Source organism: Mus musculus, chromosome 2, assembly GCF_000001635.26.
Source record: "Mus musculus strain C57BL/6J chromosome 2, GRCm38.p6 C57BL/6J".
NCBI classification, from domain to species: domain Eukaryota; kingdom Metazoa; phylum Chordata; class Mammalia; order Rodentia; family Muridae; genus Mus; species Mus musculus.
The window spans coordinates 128,967,161-128,988,015 of record NC_000068.7 but is presented as its reverse complement, the minus strand read 5'-3'; the positions used below and the strand labels follow the sequence as shown (position 1 = coordinate 128,988,015).

The 20,855-nt window shown below is 39.8% G+C and overlaps 1 protein-coding gene across 2 annotated transcripts in view; it reads right to left on the bottom strand.

The window, feature by feature from the left end:
* Zc3h6 (zinc finger CCCH type containing 6) overlaps positions 1 to 20,614 on the bottom strand; it is a 51,162-nt gene extending 30,548 nt beyond the window's left edge. Inside the window, exon 1 of one of the 2 annotated variants that reach the window (NM_178404.3) lies at positions 20,180 to 20,614. In NM_178404.3, coding sequence (NP_848491.2) covers positions 20,180 to 20,211 — 32 coding nt within the window. In that variant the 5' untranslated portion in view covers positions 20,212 to 20,614. The remainder of the gene's footprint in view (positions 1 to 20,179) is intronic. The other variant, XM_011239850.1, reaches the window with a different exon arrangement.
* Between the last annotated feature and the right edge of the window lie 241 nt (positions 20,615 to 20,855).

The window sequence follows — 20,855 nt, the reverse complement described above, 5'->3', positions numbered from 1 at the left end:
TGTGTAGCATACTGCAGAGGAGAGACTACATGGGACTCTAGTTTCTCCCCGTCATAGAAATAACATTTCCCTGGCTGAGCACCTAGTCAGGCACTGCCCCATTTCCATGGCCTTGAGAAAACCAATAGCTGTAAAGGGAAGCAATTAGGAGTGTTTGACACACTATCTTGAACCATGTGAGCACTTGTATAAGAGCTGATTTGTTTACTAGATTCAACTTTTAAATCTTGAATTTAACACAGTAACTCTAAGGGACAGTAGTGGCATGCACACCTTAGTGGTAACCAACAACTGTCTAATTGGACTTATGATCTGCTTAACAAGAAGGAAACTTGCCTAGTACTGGAAACCTAGCCAATTATTCAGCGCTAGTGAAGTCATGGATCCTAGAGAAGGACCAACTAAACCAACACTAAACAAGAATAATCCCTAAATACATCTAAATATTTGTCCTTATACTCAAAAATAACTGTAGTCCTAAACACTCATAAGGATTGCAACAGACAGAGACTATTCCATAAAACATCCAATTAAAGTGAAGAGCTGTAGAGCCCGTTCCAATGACTAACCTACAAAACAACTCAGGAGACATTGCTGAACAGGGGGAGGAAAGATTTTAAGAGCCAGAGAACCAGGGAGCTTCTGTGAGAATATGTCTCCTCCATAAATTCTCACCAACATGACTGCCTAAAGATGAGGTACATGGGAATAAGACACACCAACGTGGATGGAGAAAAGCCCAAAGAACTACAAGTAACTAAGGAATGCTGAGGGTGGGAGAAATTTTTCCTCAGGGGCACACTAATTAATTGGTCATCCAATACCAAATGGTCCACTGAAAACACATATATGAATAACATTATACAGACTGGGCAGGTACATTTAGGAATGTATATACATACATGCATTAACAACAATTAGTGAGGAGATGTGAATTTGTCAGAGAAAAGAGAACATAATGGAAGGGGTTCGAGGAGGAATAAGGAGAGATAATAATCCTAAGGATAAAAGAAAAAGATATTTTTAAGAATTAATAAATACATAGGTGACTTCTTACTAATATAAAAGAATTAGCATTAAAAAGTTATTTTCAGTAAAATGGCATATTCATGTATAAAAGCTTGGTAAATAACTGTCCAGTCTTTAAGAGTCTATCTCTTAGGCAAATTCACAAGGACAGAAAAAAAAAGGGGGGGGGGTTGTCAGGTGGATTCGAGGGGAAAATAAAAAGAAATTACCAACAGGCCTAAAGTTTCTCTGTGGACTGATGAAAATGTTCTGAAATTACACAGTGGTGCTGCTTATACAGCCTTGAAAAATCTTTAAAATCAGTTGAACTTATCTCAATAAAATTCTCTTTTAAAGGTTACAGTATTTGGTTCTGGTTCAGCAGACCCCTTTCCACTCCTCATCAAAGAAACATCTTTTTACAGCTGATGAAGGCCACCACAGAAAACTGCATCTGTACATAAGCATTGATCAATGAGCCCTAGGGATCCCTGCCCCAACAGATACAACGACAGCTCCTGCATTTATGGCTCAGCAGATATTCTGGAAGAACAGATGGAAAGGGAATGGAAAGACTGTAAGAACCAGAAGTCTGGGTATGAAACAGTCTCTTCTAGAAATGGCTATGTCAACATTTGTGCATATATATACATACATATACATTTATATGACAATAATAATCAAAGAAAAGAAGCTAACGACTTGAGAGTGGGAGGGACATGGTCAGGGGTTGGAGGGAGAGGACCTGAGAGGAGCTGTAGAGAGGAAGGGAAAGGGCAAAGGGATGAAACTGTTTTAACTAAGAATGTATTAAAACTAAAACATTTTTCATTATATTTAAATGTCTTAGGTCTGGGAACAGAATGTGTCAAGTTCTAGGTCAGACTCCCATCAAGAGGCTGTTTAAATATCTAAATTGGAAACAAGAGGAGAAATTTGTAATAAACTATCGTGTAAACTCCAGACTCAGATGCCCGCTATCCTCATTCTGAAGCTAACTGCTCAGAAACTAGACATGACAATGCACCCCAATAACTTGACACCTGTGCCTCAACAATTCTACCTTCCTCCATTCTTATTTTTTACTACTAAGATAAAGAAACCTGAATCACTTGCCCTTAACTCCACTTCTGTCTATTCGATGACTGTTTAAAGCAGTGTTTCCCAACCTTCCCAATTCTGTGATCCTTTAATACAGTTCCTCATGTTGTGGTGACCTGCCAACCATAAGACTGTTTTTGTTGCTACTTCATTAACTATAATTTTGCTACTGTTATGAATTGTAATGTAAATATCTGATATATGACCCCAAAGTGGTAGTGACCTATAGGTTGCCCATCACTGATTTAAAGGCTCGTTTGTTACAAACTTGAATCTTCTAAAAATCAGAAGTTGAATCTTCTAAAAGAAACACAAAATCCTCAACAGAAGACTAGCTGAGCACTCCTAATGGACTTTACCAACATTACTCATGAATACACACATTCACTGATCACCACAAAACAGACATTTAAAAACCCTACCAAGTGACTGCCAGGGTTTCTTTACATTGTAGGAGCAGACAGAGACTGGATCCTTCCCAAACAATGTGAATCATCTCAATATTTGAAACTTGTACTTAACCAATACATTCCTTTCATGGTCTGTATTAGCTCATGCTGTCATTTCTCCCTCTCCAGAATGGCATGGTAGGACAATGCTCTGTGCTGGTGTTTCTGACCTTCCATGACTGCACAGACTACATAAGAAAGGAGGAACCATAGGCAGCCTGAACCTCAACAACATGGCCTGTGATCCCCTAAAATACAGAAAGATAGGCAGTAGGAGATGATGCCAGAAAGCTCTTTCTCATCTATCTTCAGATTTTGCTGGAGGTTCCTATGAGGCAGTTTCTCATCTACCTTCCGAGGTCCAATAAGGGTAGATTACGTTCCCTGATCCTCAGAGTATAGCTTCGGGTTAAGAAAAACTGCTCAGCACAGTATGCAAACAGTTCCTCAGCTACAGAATGTCCCCACCCCTGTGCTGTTTACCACTGGGCTCCTTTAGTTTCAGCTTATCCTGGGGACAAGCTGCAGAACAGATGGTGCTAAGCTGCTCTCCATGTAATAAGTTGGTTCTACTGACTCAATCTGTCAGCACAATTGACACATTTATTTGGGTCTACTCTCACCTTTTGCCTCAATGCAGACAAACTCTTGATCAAGCCATAGGTTAACTTGCTGTGTTACATACCTAAACCAGTTATCTCCACTCAGGCAAAACCACTGACAGGTCATCCTGAGCCTGTGCTACCTGGCCAGAGTTCTTGTTGTATTATCCTAGATTTGGATCTTGGACATTTATATCCTGGATAGTTCATCTTACTATTTATTTGAAAGAGAGCTTTACTATATAACCCTGGCTGAGATGGAACTCATTGTGTAGAATAGGCTGGCACTGAACAGAGATCTGCCTGCCTCTGCCTCCTGAGTGCTAGGATTAAAAGTGTGTGCCACCATGCCTATCTTTAATTATGTGTGTCTGTGTGGGGGTAAATGAATATCGTAAGTGCAGGCACCGTGAGTCGAGAAGAGGATGTTAGGCCAAACATAGGTCCTCTACAAGAGCAGTATACATACACTCTTTACTACTGATCCATCTCTCCAGCTCTCATTTTCCTATAACAGTAAAAACAAGCAAAACAACAACAGAAACAAAAACAACTTGGTGTGTGAGCGTGTAGTAGTGTAAGGAGATTAGAAGGCACTTTTCAGGAGTTGGTCCATTCCTTCTTTTCACCATATGGGTCTTAAGCATTGAATTCTCTCTCTTTACAAAATTACCAGAGGAGAGCTCTAAGGAATACCCCCCGCCTTCAAAGTGGCCGTCCCCATCCTGTAGCTAGCATGTAGCATGTCCTTATACCTTTTCAAAGCCACTTAGTTTGCAGGAACTCCCTTTATTACTTTTCAAACCATGTCTATGGGGATTTGTTATTTGAAAAACTTTTATTCAAGATTTAATTTTATATATAGGTATTTTGCCTACATGTATGTATTGCACAAGCAGGGTCCGGTGCCCTTGGAGAGCAGAAGAGGGTGTTCAATCCTGTAAACTGGAGTTATAGACAGTTGTGAACTGTTATATGGGTGCTAGGAGTTGAACCCAGGACCTCTGGAAGAACAGTAAGACACTCCTAACCCCTGAGTATTTCTACAGTGCCCTGTGGCTTTAATTTATTCCTCAAGCCAATCTCAGAATCTGTTAAAGCCTAAATCAGTCCAAATAAATATTCTTTTATGAATGAAACAGTACAAATACATGGCCTATATAATGAATTTTCAATAATCCTAACACTTTCCATCCACAGTCCCATGACAAGTTTTGAAAACTTCCCTTAACTTTATGTAAAAAGTATTTCTATGCCATAAATAACTGAGAATTTTTTGTGTTACTATTACTTGCTCAGCCAGTAACATATTTACTCAATCCCTAGCTCGAACAGTAATTGTTAAATATAAACATTATGTAACAATTCAATAATTGGGGGCTGGAGAGATGGCTCAGTGGTTAAGAGCACCGGCTGCTCTTCCAGAGGTCCTGAGTTCAATTCCCAGCAACCACATGGTAGCTCACAACCATCTGTAATGGGATCTGATGCCTTCTTCTGGTGTGTCTGAAGACAGCTACAGTGTACTCACATATAAAAGTAATAAATCTTTAAAAAAAAAACAATTAAACAACTAGACCATTTTAAATATTTTCTCCTCAATCCAGAGACCACGTTGATTCTGGAGCGTCTGAAAGAATGTTTATCTTTTTGGGTGAGATCCTGTAACTTGAAAAGCTTTATTAACTAAAACTTTACTGACTAAAAATGCGAATAGGAACTGTGAAGCCCCCAAAATACAACAAACCAATCAGAAGCAACTGATCTAATGCTTACAGGAAAACAGTGGAGCCCTAGGACTCTTGTCTGCAATGCAGCTAGTGAATTTTGCTGTATAGGTTACCAACACAGAGAAGTTACTGTTGTCAATCCATACAGCAATAGTATCCATCCATTGTCAAACTGTTTAGCCAGGGTTTCTAACTGCACAAACATCATGACCAAGAAACAAGTCGGGGAGGAAAGGATTTATTCAGCTTACACCTCCACATTGCTGTTCACCACCAAAGGAAGTCAGGACTGGAACTTATACAGGGCAGGAAGCAGGAGCTGATGCAGAAGCAATGAAGGGATGTTACTTACTGGATTCTTCCCCTGGCTTGCTCAGCTTGCTTTCTTCTAGAGCCCAGGACTACTGGCCCAGGGATGGCACCACCTACAATGGGCCCTCCCACCCTTGATCACTAATTGAGAAAATGCCTTACAGCTGGATCTCATGGAGGCATTTCTTCAAGGGAGGCTCCTTTCTCTGTGGTAACTCCAGCTGTGTCAAGTTGACACACAAAACCAGCCAGTACACAAACCAAAAGACGACAATATGCCTATAAAAGCCGACCTAGAACAAATTCTGATATCTGACCTGTACTCAAGAGGGAGAAATCTTCCTTTGAGCCTCCATTTAAATGCCTTCTAGCGTCTCCATATGACAGTTGGGGTTATTTTTAATATTTATTAATCTTTATTGTCTTTATGTATGTGTATTTGTGCGAATGTACACCTGGGGTCACACCTGTGGAGATCAGAACAGGGTGTCAGACCCCAGCTAGGACCCAAATCTGCTCTTCTGCAACAGCACCAAGTACTCCTGTGAGAGCCAGCTCTCCAAGCCCCACTCAGTTATTTTTGTCTTATACTTTGCCAATACCTGCTCTCCAGGGTCACATTATATTACTGCAAGCTTTTATTTCTTTTGTGATAGAAAAAATTGTTTCTGCGGGGAAGGTGGCTGCTCACCAGTTAAGAACACTGACTGCCCTTCCAAAGGAATGGGGTTCAATTCCCAGCACCCACACAGCATCTAACAATCATCTGTAATTGCAGTTCCAAGGGTATCTGGCACCTTCTTTTGGACTCTGAGAGCACTGCATATGTATGGTGCACAGACATGCCGACAAAAAACACACAGAAAAAAATGAAAATAACTAGCACTCAAAAAGTTACAGGAAAACAAAAGGATGGAGCTGGAGAGATGGCTCAGTGGTTGAGAGCAGTGACTGTTCTTCCAGAGGTTCTGAGTTCAATTCCCAGCAACCACATGGTGGCTTTCAAGCATCTGTAATGGCATCCAATGCCCTCTTCTGGTGTGTTTTATGTATATGTGTACTCATATACATAAAACAAATAAATCTTAACAAAACAAAGTTTTGTGCTGCTGCTACCTAGTCCGGGTAAAGCAAGGCTTTAAGTCAGAATTCCTACAAAGGTCCCTATGGTATAAACCAGTGGGTATGTAATTTTCTGTTCTGTATCTATGAGTGAGGATCAAGGAGGGTGAAACTATTCAAACTTGCGGGGCATTGGGCTATGCACAGACAGGTTAGTCTCCAGTCAAGCTGAGATGCTGAACCCCGGGACCCAGTTGTCATAATTTACCTACACAGGATGAAAGGAGTTCTCTCATGTCTCCTGGAACTCTGGCTCTTGTCTAAGTTACCGCCCCCCCACAGCCCCCACAAGAGAAGCATGACTAGAAGTCACATAAGGCAATGTCCCAAGCTTCTGACCTTCAGGCTAAACTCCTCCCCAGTTACCTAGCAACAGAAAAAATAGCAGCCACTTTAAAAGGGGCTGTTTGGCCCCTTCTCACTCTCTCACTCCTTTGTTCTCTCGCTCTTACTCTCCTTTCCTCTCACTATCCCTCTTACTCTCTCTCTAGCCTTCCCCCCTCTCTTTCTACCTCCTCTCTTTCCCCCTGCCTTTCTACAATAAAGCTCTAAAACCATAGACAGTCTCTGCTCATCAAGGCTGCGCTCACTCTTGTATGCATAGGAACCTCTCTTCCCTCTCTCCCATAACCTGGGGGGCTACAGGGTATGGCCCCAGGGCGGGCTGCCCCTTGTCCAACCCCCACCCCCCATCCCCAACCCCCGTCGAGTGGGTCAGAGGCTTGGATGCCCACCTGAGGCTGAGTGGAAAGTGTCTGGCAGCCTCCCCATGTCCGCCTGACCAGAGCATAGGTAGAACTCTGGCCAAATGTGGGTCCTCCCTGCCCCCCTTCCCCAAGGTCCCTTTTTAGTTCCCACACAAACCAAGTTCTAATGTGTGTATCTTAGATCTCCTTGTTAAGCCAAACTTGTGGGCTTTAAAAATAAATCAAAGAAAGTGACAATTTTGTAATACCTAAGTGAACCAATTTGGAGTTTAATGCCTAAACTCTTTCTTTTTTTTTTTTTTTATTAAAGCTCTAGTGACATTTGTATTATTGCCATTTATAAAGTCTTATTAAACAAACTATAAAATGTGCAAATAAATTACAGTTAAAATTCCAAAGTTTAAGATGAGGCTAAGCAAGCTTACTTTACATTGAGGCTAAGGGCTAAGGTTAATTATCTGATAGACTCGTAGTCTCAGTTACTTGGGAGGCTGAGGTAGGAGTTTTGCAAATTCAGTGCCTCTCAGAACTAGAGTTAGTCCAAGAATGTCTTCGTTAATGTAACAAAACCAAACCCCGTACTTTTTTTTTTTTAATTAAAGTTTTTCTGTGTAACCAAGCACCCTGACTGTCCTGGACCTTGCTAGACCAAGATGACTTCGAACTCACAGAGATCAAAGTACTGTACCACAATGCCTGGCCAATTATTTTTTAAATTATGTTGGTTTTATTTTTAGAATATTTTTAAAAGATTTGTTATTTTTGAGTGTGTGTGCATGAGTGTAGATGTCCAAAGAAGCCAGAGGTGTCAGATCCCCTAGAGCTACAGGCTGTTGGGAACTGCCATATGGGTGCAGGCAAACTAAAACCAAGTTTAGCTGCCAATTCAGTCCTTAGATTCAAAAAACAAGGATCAAGCATAAGATAGCAATGCTTCCAAGACAAAAACAGATTTGCTGTTCGAGAAAGCCACTGTTTTCTTCTTTGAGGACTAAGATCAGAGAAGTGCATTTCCTGCAGTAATGGACACTGCTCAGTACAATGTACACTGTTCTCAGGGTATTCATAAAACCAGCATCACAGCTTATTGCTTACAGCATCATATACTAACCTGACAAGGACCAGCTGCCAAAATTCAATTAAGTAAAAACAATTACATTGGGGGTAAAAAGTAAACTTGTCTAAATATAAATACTGTCTAATGTTCTGAGTTAACTGAAAAATAAAATACTCAAAATCTGGAGCAACAATTTTTAGAAACTATATACATTTTTTTCCTCTCCAACTTAATAAAAGCTGTTTGACCTTTGAACATGTGTTTACTCAGTACCTTCTCAAGTTAGGGATACAACAGAAAACAAGATGCAGTTTTTCCCCTCTAGAAGTTCATTCATTCTCTCTCTCTCTCTCTCTCTCTCTCTCTCTCTCTCTCTCTCTCTCTCTCTGTGTGTGTGTGTGTGTGTGTGTGTGTGTGTGTGTGTGTGTGTGGTGTGCATATTCCTGTGTGGGGGTGAGTCTTCTCCCATGACTTATTTCCTTAAATATTGAGGCAAGATACGACCTGAATTCAAAGCTTGCCAGATTTAGTTAATCTTGATTAGTCAGTTTGCTCTAAGGACTCTGTCTCTGTCTCTTGAGCACAGCTATTCCATGCAGGTGGCTAGCCCACTGGGCGTTTCCTGGGATGCTGGGGATTACAACTATGGTCCTCAGACTTACATGGCAATTACTTTACCTTCCTCATGAAGTTTGTAATCTGGTGATGGGTTAGACAGGCAATTAAAAAAATCATACAATAAATAAAACTACCTAAATACATGGCAAAGAGAAAGCAACTATGAGAATGTTGCTCTTCACAGGATCAGGGCAATCTAGGTGACACAGCCCGAGAGAGAGCCATAGGAAGGGATCTCTGCAGGCAAAAAAATAAGCAAAACTTCTGTATAAAGCATGCAATACACTATAGAACTGAAGCCAGCTTAGTGTCACTGGGTCACATGTTGTACAAAATCTTCTAGTTATTTCAGTGTTTGTTAGGAAACGGAGGCCACCAAGGCAGAATATTTGGTCTGATGATAAAGGACTGAGTTATAGGATCCTATGGAGTTGTCTTTATTTATTTATATTTGTTGTGATTTCTCTGAAATATACATATCTGAATAGAATGTCAGGAGAAATTGTAAATCTGAGTGCAAGGATTCTAACAAGAAATTTCCCTTATTTCCCTTCTGAAAATAATAATGAAAAATTATCTGATACAGGTAAAGTGCAATGAAGCTGGGACAGACCAAGTTCAGAGTCTGAACCTGAACATATTCCATTTTACTCTACACAACTTCAGTAGCTGTCTGCCTAAATGATTATATTCCCAGAGTCTCCTCAAAGTACTAAAACTGAAGATGGGTTGTTCATCAGAACTATAAGGATATTTATGAAGACCCAAAGTAACAAAAAGAGATAAAAGGACCTTCAGTAAAACAGGGATGCAAGGCACACACTTTATTCAAATGTATTTCCAAAAAACTGGCTTCTAGATAACAAAGTATCTATTAATGCCAAATTCCCTGACTCATTTCATTTTCCAAGAAAGTAGAAGGGACATACTGCTGTACCATTATCCTAGGAAAATATATTTTTATTCTACAAAGCTTTATTTGTATTTACTTTGGAATACTCTGTGTTTGTGTCAGAATGGGGTATGCACACACATGTGTACACATGGGTGTCATTCCTCAGCTACCACCCACTTTTTCTTTTTGAGACAGGGTCTCACTGGTCACCAAGTAGGCCAGGCTGACTAGTAAGCTATCCCCCTGTCTCTGTCTCCCAGCACAACCATGCTATTGCATTCATCCTGTCCCAATACTCCCCCAAATCTCTGCATCCTTTTATTGTTTTGTTTTTTGTTTTTAAAAGTCCATGTAGTCCTGGCTGGCCTGGTACTTGCTCTGTGGCTTAGGCTAGTCTCAAACACACAGCATTCCTCTTGCCTCAGCTGGATTCTGAGATCAGTTCTGTGTCACCACCTAGCAAGCCTTTAAATATATACCTGAACTTACATCTCTAACAAAATGAGGGAAGTAGAGGGAAATGCTGCTGTGCCTTTATTCTAGAAAATTTTTTTATTCTTCAAAGTTACACTTCTCAAAGTTAGAGGTTTTGTTTGTTTGGTTTTGGTTTTCTGAGACAGGGTTTCGTATGGCCTTGGAGGTCCTAGAAGTCTCTATGTAGACCAGCCTAGCCTCAAATTCAGGGAGATCTACTGCCTCTACCTCCTAAGTGCTGAGATTAAGGTGTGAAACACTACCACCCAGCCTTAACTATTTTTGTATAACCAAAACCAGGGTAGTATGTGAATAAGTCAAAATTGTGAATTACCTTGCTAACTTCTTTGATATTTATTTATTTATTTTTTATTAGATATTTTCTTTATATACATTTCAAATGCTATCCTGAAAGTTCCCTATACCCTCCCTCCGCCCTGCTCCCCTACCCACCAACTCCCACTTCTTGGCCCTGGCATTCCCCTGTATTGGGGCATATAAAGTTTGCAATACCAAGAGGCCTCTCTTCCCAGTGATGGCCGACTAGGTCATCTTCTGCTACAAATGCAGCTAGAGATATGAGCTCTGGGAGTACTGGTTAGTTCATATTGTTCCACCTATAGGGTTGCAGAACCCTTCAGCTCCTTGGATGCTTTCTCTAGCTTCTCCATTGGGAGCCTGTGTTCCATCTTATAGATGACTGTGAGCATCCACTTCTGGATTTGCCAGGCACTGGCATAGCCTCATATGAGACAGCTATAACAGGGTCCCTTCAGCAAAATCTTTCTGGCATATGCAATAGTGTCTGGGTTTGGTGGCTGATTATGGGATGGATCCCCAGGTAGGGCAGTCTCTGGATAGTCCATCCTTTCACCTTAGCTCCAAACTTTGTCTTTGTAACTCCTTTCATGGGTATTTTGTTCCCTATTCTAAGGAGGAATGAAGTATCCACCCATTGGTTTTCCCTCTTCTTGATTTTCTTGTGTTAACTTCTTTGATACTTAATAGTTTTGTATATTTTTTACTATTTTTAAATTTAACTCAATATCCAATTAAACTAGATTTAATTTATTTTCATTCTTCATTAGACTCTGTTCATTTAGAATCTCTGGTACAAACGGAAAAAGGTAGAAATCCACAGAAATTTTCCATCAAATAATTTTCCTTACATTTTCACATAGCCATTTTCCAAAAATCTTTGTTGGATGGCTCTAACAATGATCCAGAGTGAACTGTCATCTACAAACACACCCAGAGGCCATTAGTTCTATAAGTATTCAGTACCTCAACCCACCATCCGATGCTAGATTAATTATAAATTTGAGGCACTGAGACCATAGGATTTGAAGATATGACAGGAATCCTTTTTTGTTTGTTTAAAAAAATGTTCTACTTTGTATTTTGGCTTAAGTTTTCAATTAAAAATGTACTAATTCTGCTTTGGTCAAGGAATTTCTGATAGTCTCCAAGTCACATGATCAGAAACTGCCTGATCATTTGCTTACCATTTTAATTGGTCAGTATAGTAAGGTAAAGATAAACATGTATGACATTTAGATTTGTTATTATTTGAATATTCCAAACTAAGAAGTTGTTTTAGGTACAAGTTGGAATGAAAATATTTCTTATTAACTGAAAATTTACCAATTAAATTAAATATAAATGTACATTAATGAAAGTAAAAAACATTATAAGCAATGTTTATGAAAGCTATTCTGTATAAAAAGAAATTAACCACTAGATAATGACTTTACTATCTCAAAACTTCATAAGGAAAACTTCCAAAATTTTTTCACAACTGTTTTTGTTTTGTATGTGTGTGTATATACATATACAAGACCAGGTTTTAAGAAACAGGTTCTAGCTGGGCAGTAGTGGCACAAGCCTTTAATCCCAGCATTCAGAAGGCAGAAGAAGGCCGCCTGGTCTACAGAGTGAGTTTCAGGACAGCCAGAGCTACACAGAGAACCTGTCACAAAAAAACAAAAAAACAAAAAAACAAAAAAAAAAACAAAACAAAACAAGCAAGCAAGCAACAAACAAACAACAAAATGAAACAAGTTCTCCCAACTGTCTGGGGTCCTACTACCTCAAATAAAATGATCCTAGTGTATGTATTCAAAACAACCACTGGGCTAATTTAGCAATGAGCAGTGCTGGGAAAAAAAAAATCCTTCCCGTACTTTTTAAAAAATGCTGGAGGTCTGTTTATACTCCAGTAATGATGGTGGCTTCAGTCCCTCCTGCTTTGGCTGACTATCGTTTTTCACACTTTGTCATTCAGAAAAAAATAAAGAGGCATTCGCTGCAATATATATACAACCAAACCACAAAGGTGTTTCTTACGACAATGGAGTATTCATTTGTGCTTGATTTGCTTATACAAAATAAAAATTTAAGTAGAAGTATATATTTTAAGGACATAGCAAGTCACAATATAGAACTAACTCCCACACAGAAGTACAAGTGTTCTAAGACATTTCTCAACTGCCTGTAGAGATTAAAAACTTAAGTGTAAGGGGAATTAAAATTTTTTTGTGAATTTTCAATTAATTCCCATAAGAAGCTGAAACTTTCATACAATAGCAGAATTTCTATTTTCTATACCTAAAAATGCAGCTTTGCTGGCTGTACATAGTTGATTTGACTTTCTTTAAAATGTATTATGAAAATAATTAGTCTGATTAACTGGAAGCTTTACTAATTTAGTATTTAGACAAAGTATGATTAGGGAGGAATTTATAAATAATTACAACAGAATTATCTATAATTAAATAATTTCTATATATGATACCAGAGTAATCATAATTTTAAAGCAGTGGAAAAGGTTATGAAACTGAATGCCACAGACAGACCCTGCTTCTCAGTCAGCCATACAGACTCTAAAATGAAGTGAAGTATGAATCATTAATTATGATTCCTATAAAATTTTGAGGATCGTTAAAATTCAAATCTTGATTGTTTTGCATCAACTTTATAGGAAAAAAGCTGTGCTGTGGTTTTATGGTATATTTTTAATGATAATTTTCTTAAAACTCTTTAAAAGCTACATGGGACTTGCTTTATTTATTTATTTTTCACACAAAATATACAAATGATTAATGAAAGCTTAAGTATTAAAACAGTATCATTATCTCTAGTATTAATGTTATGCCCGAACATTAAAAAGAAAGCATATATCAAGTCAGTTATAGTAGAAGCCTATTCTGCCAAGAGTAAATACTGTTTTTGTTAAAGTCATGTAATTATAATAATCTTGGTTGATATGTATTCACACCAGTAAAGTAGTATCTCCCAGAACCCAACCATCCCCTCAATGTACCTATGTGTGTGTGTTTAGAATAAGAAATCCAGAAAGAAAGAAAAAAAGAAAGGAAGAGAAAACCAACCATAAAGCCAAAATATTAAACCATGGCTGATTAAGTTGGACCAAGTTAAAAATGAGAACTAAATTTAAGATATTAGCATGCATCGCAAAGAATTGCTCTTAGGAGAAAGAGGGACTGTCGACAATGACAGCAATGAAGAAGAACTGCAAAGGCAAATGTGGAATACACAGGTGCCATACTTATGCCTGGGAGGTAAGACATCCTTTATGCAAGTGTGTAAGTGACAGGTACATTATGGAGATGTGAATATAACTTCATTAGAGACTAATGTCACTAAACTATCATTCACATACAACTAATCCTCTTGCCCTAATATCACACTCTTACTCATCAGGTAATTTTATATTAAATTTTATAAATAGCATTCTATATGGAGAACATGCTCTTCGATGCAAACATCTAGTCTTCACGGGAATAAATTAATATTCTTATGTATGTGCATTCTCCTTCTAATGTGGATAAAAGTGCAGGCTCTGTAGTTAAGATTATTGAAGTTCCTGCTGATTTGTTTAGTGCTTTTGGGAACTTTAAATCTTCATATTTGCCAGCCAGGGCTATACAAAAAACAGTCTTCAAAAACCAAAACCAAAGCAAATAACAACAAAACCCTTCATGTTTGCTTTCTCATCTTTAAAAAGGAGGACCTTTTTCTTAGGTTGTTGTGAGATTAGATGACTCATATGAAGCAATTAAGACACGAGTTTTCACACAGTAAGTGATAAATGTCATTGACAATGTTGGCATTTCTGAATCTAAACAGCTCTGAAGTGAGTCAGCTTCTGACCCTGAATAACTGATAATGCAGGGTCACTCTGAAAGGTAACTCTGGGAGAAAGTAAAAAAGCAACGTGCTGGCAGTCCTGGCTTGAAGGCTTGATCTCATGAATTCAAGGTCAGCTATCCCTATGAGATAGGCAGCTCATATGTCCAGGAGAAACCTTGGTTCAATACATAACAAAGGGTTAAACTTTAGTTGTCAGCGCATGCCTTTAATTACAACACTAGGGAGGCAAAGGCAGGCTGATCTCTATGAATGTGAGTCCAGACTGGTCTACACAGTGAGTTCCAGGCCAGCCAGGACTATATAGTGAAGCCTTGTCTCAAAAAACAAACAAACAAACAAACAAACAAACAACTAACTCCAGTTATAACTAAAGATGCTAGCCAGGTCACCCACATGCACAAAGCACATATTGGGCAGTACTGATAAAGGACTATAGAGAGTAGAAAACATTAAGTCAAATGTTAAATGTATTCAAACAAAGCTATTTCAAAACAAGCTGGGCATTAACTCTGGTAGAGCACATACCTAGCATGTAAAAGACTGTTGGTTTAATCTTCAATACATGGGGAAAAAAATCATCTAATCAAACAAACATGCAAACTTTCTGGCTGAAGGCCATCAGTTTACAGCACCTTTTAATTCAGTACTAAAAGGTTTTAATTTAGAATAATGTTTATCAAAGGACTTTTAGGAACTTCTTTCTTTCCTTTAGGGCTGTGATCTTCATCTTCACATCCTTGAAAAGTTTTTACCCCTTGGTTTTTACCTTTGGTTTTTAAAACACTGTATGTTCTTTTCTCCATGGTCTACAACAATTTTATCTCAGTTGATCTTGATCATTTCAACTAACATTTCAGACATCTCTAATTCTACCAAGCATTAACTAAGAAATAACTCATGACTCTTGCTTTGTGTCTGCATCACTGCCATTGATCGAGTCTTTACTGGACAATTACTAATGTCTATCCTAGCTCTGGGCTCGTTCTTTCTTATGCTCCATTTTCAACCACCAGATAGTTGCTTAGTTTTATCATATCCTAACACAGATATATCACCTATTACTGCAGGAGTTGCTTTTTCCTCTTTCCCATAGCAAGATCCTAGTCTTCTTCTGGCCACCAAATACCACAGTGCTTTACAAATCACTGAAGAGGAAAGTTCAAGGTCCTTACAATGTCTTGAGGGCTCTAGACAGCACCAAAGGATGCACTTCTCTTGCTAGCTCCCTGGTACTCTAACCCCTCTGGCCACACTGCTTCCACTTCCTAATTCTTCCCTTAATCCTACCAGGCTCATCCTGAGTCCTGGCTTTTTTTTTTTTACCTATCATTCCATCTGGAAAGCTTTTTCACAAATGTTCTGAGTCTGGACTCCTCTCCTATTTCATAATTTTGACAAATACTTTTTTTAGTAAGTGGTTACCTAATAACCCTACTGAAAATAGAAACATCCCACAGAACTCACCTCACTCTCAAATGCTTATCTAATATTTAACTCTTTATATTATTTCTCTCCAAATAAAATATTAGTAATGTTTTATTGCTGCATATTCATGTGTAGAGGAGTAATTATTAAATAGTACATTCGTAATGTTTACCAAAAACAACTCCAAAGCCTTCTCACTTTCCTGTAACTTGCTTTTCCTGGCCCTCAGGCAGCATACCAACAACACACAGCTGAGCACTACTGTCCTGCTTACAAATTCTGATGTGCTCTCCATATCCCATTAGGGATGGGTTTGGCCCTAAATTTATTCAAAACTCTTCCTCATTTTTCCAAATAGATCCCAGTGTCTATGCATTAACACCTTCCCTGTGTCTGAACCTACTGTGTCACTTCATTTCCCTGTGCTTTCTCCACACACACCTCTGATGGTACTTGGCCAAACTCTGGTGCAGTCTCTGGTCAAGTTTTCAACCCACTAGGAGATTAGGAAACTTGTTAAATTACTACCCTTCTGGCCTGCTGGAGTCTTGTTACTGCTTAAGAGGAAATAAGCTAAAAGGGAGGGAAGTAAAAGATGAAATTGTTCATGAAGAACAAAGAATAACCTCCAACTCAAGGAAAATATTCATATGTCTTATCAAGTAATAAATGAGCTCTAAAGTCTTATACTAGGTTCATATTAAAATCTTTTCCTCCTGTGCAGACCCTGAGTAACTTTTTACCATTAACATATTTTAGAAAACTCTAATAGTTACTAGGGTTTCGTTATCTTTCCATTCTGCTGTAGAAGTGTCTGAGGCAGGAACTAGTATTTAACCTTCAGCAATTGCTTGCAGGATTGGGATTACAGCTCAAAGGTAGAGAGAGCTCTTGTCTAATGGCATGAGGCCATAGGTTTGATATCAAGCATCATATCAAACTTGTTTGGGTTAACATCCAGATGAAGGATAAAGTTAGATGGGTGAAGTTAGGCTGAAAGAAGTAAATGAAGGACTGGAGAGATGGCTCAGCGGTTAAGAGCACTGACTGCTTGCTCTTCCAGAGGTGCTGAGTTCAACTCCCAGCAACCACATGGTGGCTCACAACCATCTGTAATGGGATCTGATACCCTTTTCTGTTGTGTCTGAAGATAGCTACAGTGTACTCATATAAATAAAATAAATCTTTAACAAAAAAGAGAAGTGAATGAAAGAGAACTGAGTGAAAGGGAGATTATACCTTTAACTTTCTCAATTCTTTCTGCTTTATTTATGTTTAGAAACTAGGCTCCAGACTTACGCACAAGAATCTAACATTCTACCTATCTACAAGTTTATGGGTATTATTATATTTATAGTACCTTATAAAAATACTTCTTGCTCCAGGCATAAAAATATTAAAGGAAAGCACACCGACTAGATAGTTGTGTTTGTTTGTTTTGGGATCCCCCAGATATTGGCTGTTTGGAGACAGGGTCTTACTACATAGCTCAGGTTGGCCTTATACTCATTCCAGCACTCCTCCTTTCGGTGTCCAGAGCGCTGGGATATAGGTGTGCACTGACAACACCGACTCTCAAATAGATAGTTTCAAAAGGTGATTTTTCATATATATATTACATATATATATTATAGTAAACAAACACAAAGCACTCACCATATAAAACATGTACAAGAAAATAATTTTAAAGCAGCAACATATTTTATGAATTTCATTTACATTTAGAACTTCTCCCTTTTGTACATTCTATTTTAATTTGTATAAAGTCAAAGCAGTTATAAATATGAGATTTCACTATTTTCCTGAATGCATATTTTAGTTTTTAAAAGTGCTTGAAAATAATCTTTGTAAAAATACCTAGACTATGCAAAATTTTATATACTTTTCACATATAATTCGTATAAACATGTATTACAGTATAAAAGTTATAATGTAGAAACATGGACTGCTTGAGGAATCCATAGATTATTTTCTCCCAAGTTTCTTTAGAATCAACTAGAAACCTATAAAAATACAGGTAGTCACAAACCTACCTACAGATTTCTATGAGCTGTTCTTCATTTTGTATCAAACAGGTCTGATTAGATAAGACTGAGAAACATTTACCTAACAGCTCATAACTACATGGGAAATTTCTAAAATTTATGGGCCCCAGTCACATCAGTGGAACTGCCCTGCCCTTAAGCACCCCTGTCCAGACTGAAAACCACTGCTTTGGTAAGGTTTAAACACTTCTGTTATCCACTAAGAAACTCAAGTTCACAAAGCTAACTGGTTACAGTCCTGGAAAGGGCCATTTCTGTAGACCCCCTGCTCTGTGGGATTTCTTCCTTCTTTCCTTTAGCCTAGGCTCAAATAGCAATTCTCCTTTGCCTCCAGAGTGTTGGAATTATACATATAACTCACCACATACAGATAGTGCAGTTTCTTGATGTAGTTCTTTCCACGTCAGAGGTTTTATATATACATCTATATCTATATTTATGATTCACAACACCACCTAACACTGGCTAAATTAAAACTGAGTTGAGATACTTTTGGGTCTAATTTAAAACAAAACTATTGCTACTTATCATTTGCTCCTCCTACTAATCTATATCCTTTAAACTAAAGTTTCATTTTAACTTCTAAGTCAGTATTTTAAAACTTCAAATTCTACTTTCTAAAAAACCCAGGGTTTGTTGTGTAGGGCAGGCTGCCATGAACATGCCACCTTCTTGTCTCAGCCTGAGTGTTGGATTACAGGTATGTATTACCACACTGGACCTCAAACTCTTTTCAAAGTCTGATAGCAGCCAGGCATGGCAGTGCACACCTTTAATCCAGCACTCTGTAGGCATAGACAGGCTGATCTTTTTGAGTTCTAAGACAGACTGGTCTACATATCAAGTTCTAGGCCAGCTAAGGCTAAGGAGACCACCTCTCAAAAGGGATGGGGGTAAGAGAAAACCATGGTGTCATTGTTCTGTAGAAGCATTATTTTGATTTCTAAACTTGGTGACACGTTTTATTATGTAAAATACATATTTCTACATATTCAAGTTACACTATCCACTAACATGAGATTTCCTTTCATATTAATGAATTTTAAGTACATCAAGTCACTGGCTTATCAATAGACTTCTCAACATTATTAGTTAATTCTAGGACCTTCACTTTTAAACTTTTTTTAATAGGGCAATATTGGGCTATGAGTGTAGCCAAGTGTTAGAGTACTTGCCTATCACACAAGAGTCCTTAGGTCCATTTGACAGCACTGAAACTACAAAGGTATCATCTTTTTTAAAAAATCATTAAAAATGTCCAGTGCAAGCTTCTGCACTTATGTAAGAGCACTTTTTACTATCTAAACCTTGCTACATGCTTCATTGATGTCTTTCTAGAGAATTATCATTACATTAGTGAAGTTCTTAGGATTTTTTTAAATCCCTTTCAAGGTTGCCATATATTTTGGCATTTAAAATTTCAATGATTTTTGTTGGTTTTTGTTGTTGTTGTTTTGTTTTGCTTCCTTTGTATTTAGGGAAGGAAGGTGAGTGTAATGCTTTATCAAAAGCATATGATATTTATCAGGAATTCTTAAGTCTTATGGGCCACACTAGAACACAATGTATCTGAGACTATTCACAAAGCAATGTGAGGATGTCCACTTTCAAGTCAATATTCTAAGTAGGAATCAGCTGAATGAGATTTGGCACCAGGAGTTTTAATAAAAGTCCTCCTCTGACACCTTTAAAAATTTGTTTATCAATGTCAAGAGTATATTCTGTAAATGCCACCAAACCTTTGAATGGTGCTAAGAATGTGCCTCTCAGAGCACAACAAAACTAAAACTGGAAAATGAGAATCTCAGCTAAATAGTCAAATATTTATTTAGCACCTAGGAAATCAGGTAAAGCTAAAACTCTGCAGTCTACTTGTGTTAACGTATTTAATATGAAAAACTGCCATTTCACTTTCCTGGAGGTTATAGGACTGCGGCAGACACATGGCCTGGGAGTGGGGGATGGGAGGGAAAGAGACTCCCCAACCCCCTCCAAAAAAAAAAAAAAAAAAAAAAAAAAAAAAACTAAACATGTTTATTTTCAGAGGTAGACTCGGGTCGGAGGCAAACATCCACTAGGCCTACTACTGAGCTTTTGGGGCCGGTTCCAACGGGGCTGCCAACGCCGGTCACTGGCCTGGCGGGCAGCGGCCGCAGCCGCGCCGCCGCCCGCGTGGCGCCGACGACTGAGCCGGGCCAGGGGCGGGGGGCTCGCACGTGCCCGGCGGGGGCGGGGCGGCGAGAGCGACGGCGACCCCGGCTCCGGGAGGCGGGCGCGGCCGCTTCGGCCTCCCCCGCGGCGGCCGGCAGGCAGCGGCGGTGGACGAAGGTGCGCGTCACGGAACCGATGGAGCCACACAGAGACGTCTAAGTCATGCAGGAGGCGCCCGGCCCCGGCCCGCTCCCGCCGCCCCGACCCCTCCTCTCATCCGACAGAAAGACAGACAAGAAGGGTTCCCGACCTGTCGTGCCCTGCATGTTCAGAGTCTGTCATGTTTGGTCAAGAACGGGGCGGGGCTGGAGGGCAGGTCTGGAGGCCGGCGGCGGCGGTGGCGGCGGCAGCGGGGCGCGGGGAGGACCCCTGCGCCGCCTGCGGGCAACCCTGTCCCCGGCCGCCGCCGACAGGTGACGAAGTGGTAAAAACTCACGGTTACTAGTGAGCGACACAGACACAGACTTTCCAGTCTATTAACAACCAACGCCAGAGAGATGGGGCTCTAACTGCAAAGACTGGGCAACGGCCCCGCGCTGCCGGCGCTGCCGCTCTAGTCTGTATTCGCCGCCGGAGGCTGAGGCGTGGGAGCCGGCGGGCGGCGTGCAGCGACGCGGGGATTTGGACAGTGGCCGTAACGGTGATTTCTCCTCACCAACATGGCGGCACCCGAAACAGGCGGCTCAGAAAATGGCGCCGGCCGCAACACCTTGCCCGGGACTAAAGGGCAAGTGGAATTCCTCCGCGAGCCGCGGCCCTCTCCCAGCCCGCCGGTGCCGAGCGCACTAGCCATTGGAGGAAACTGCCCGTCAATCACTTCCAGGGGCGGGCCTTTAATACGCTCGCTGCGGCAGCGGAGGCAGCAATCTGATGGGTGTGAGGCCAGGGATGCGGTTCGGTGGCGCGTGGAGTTATATCGGGCGGGG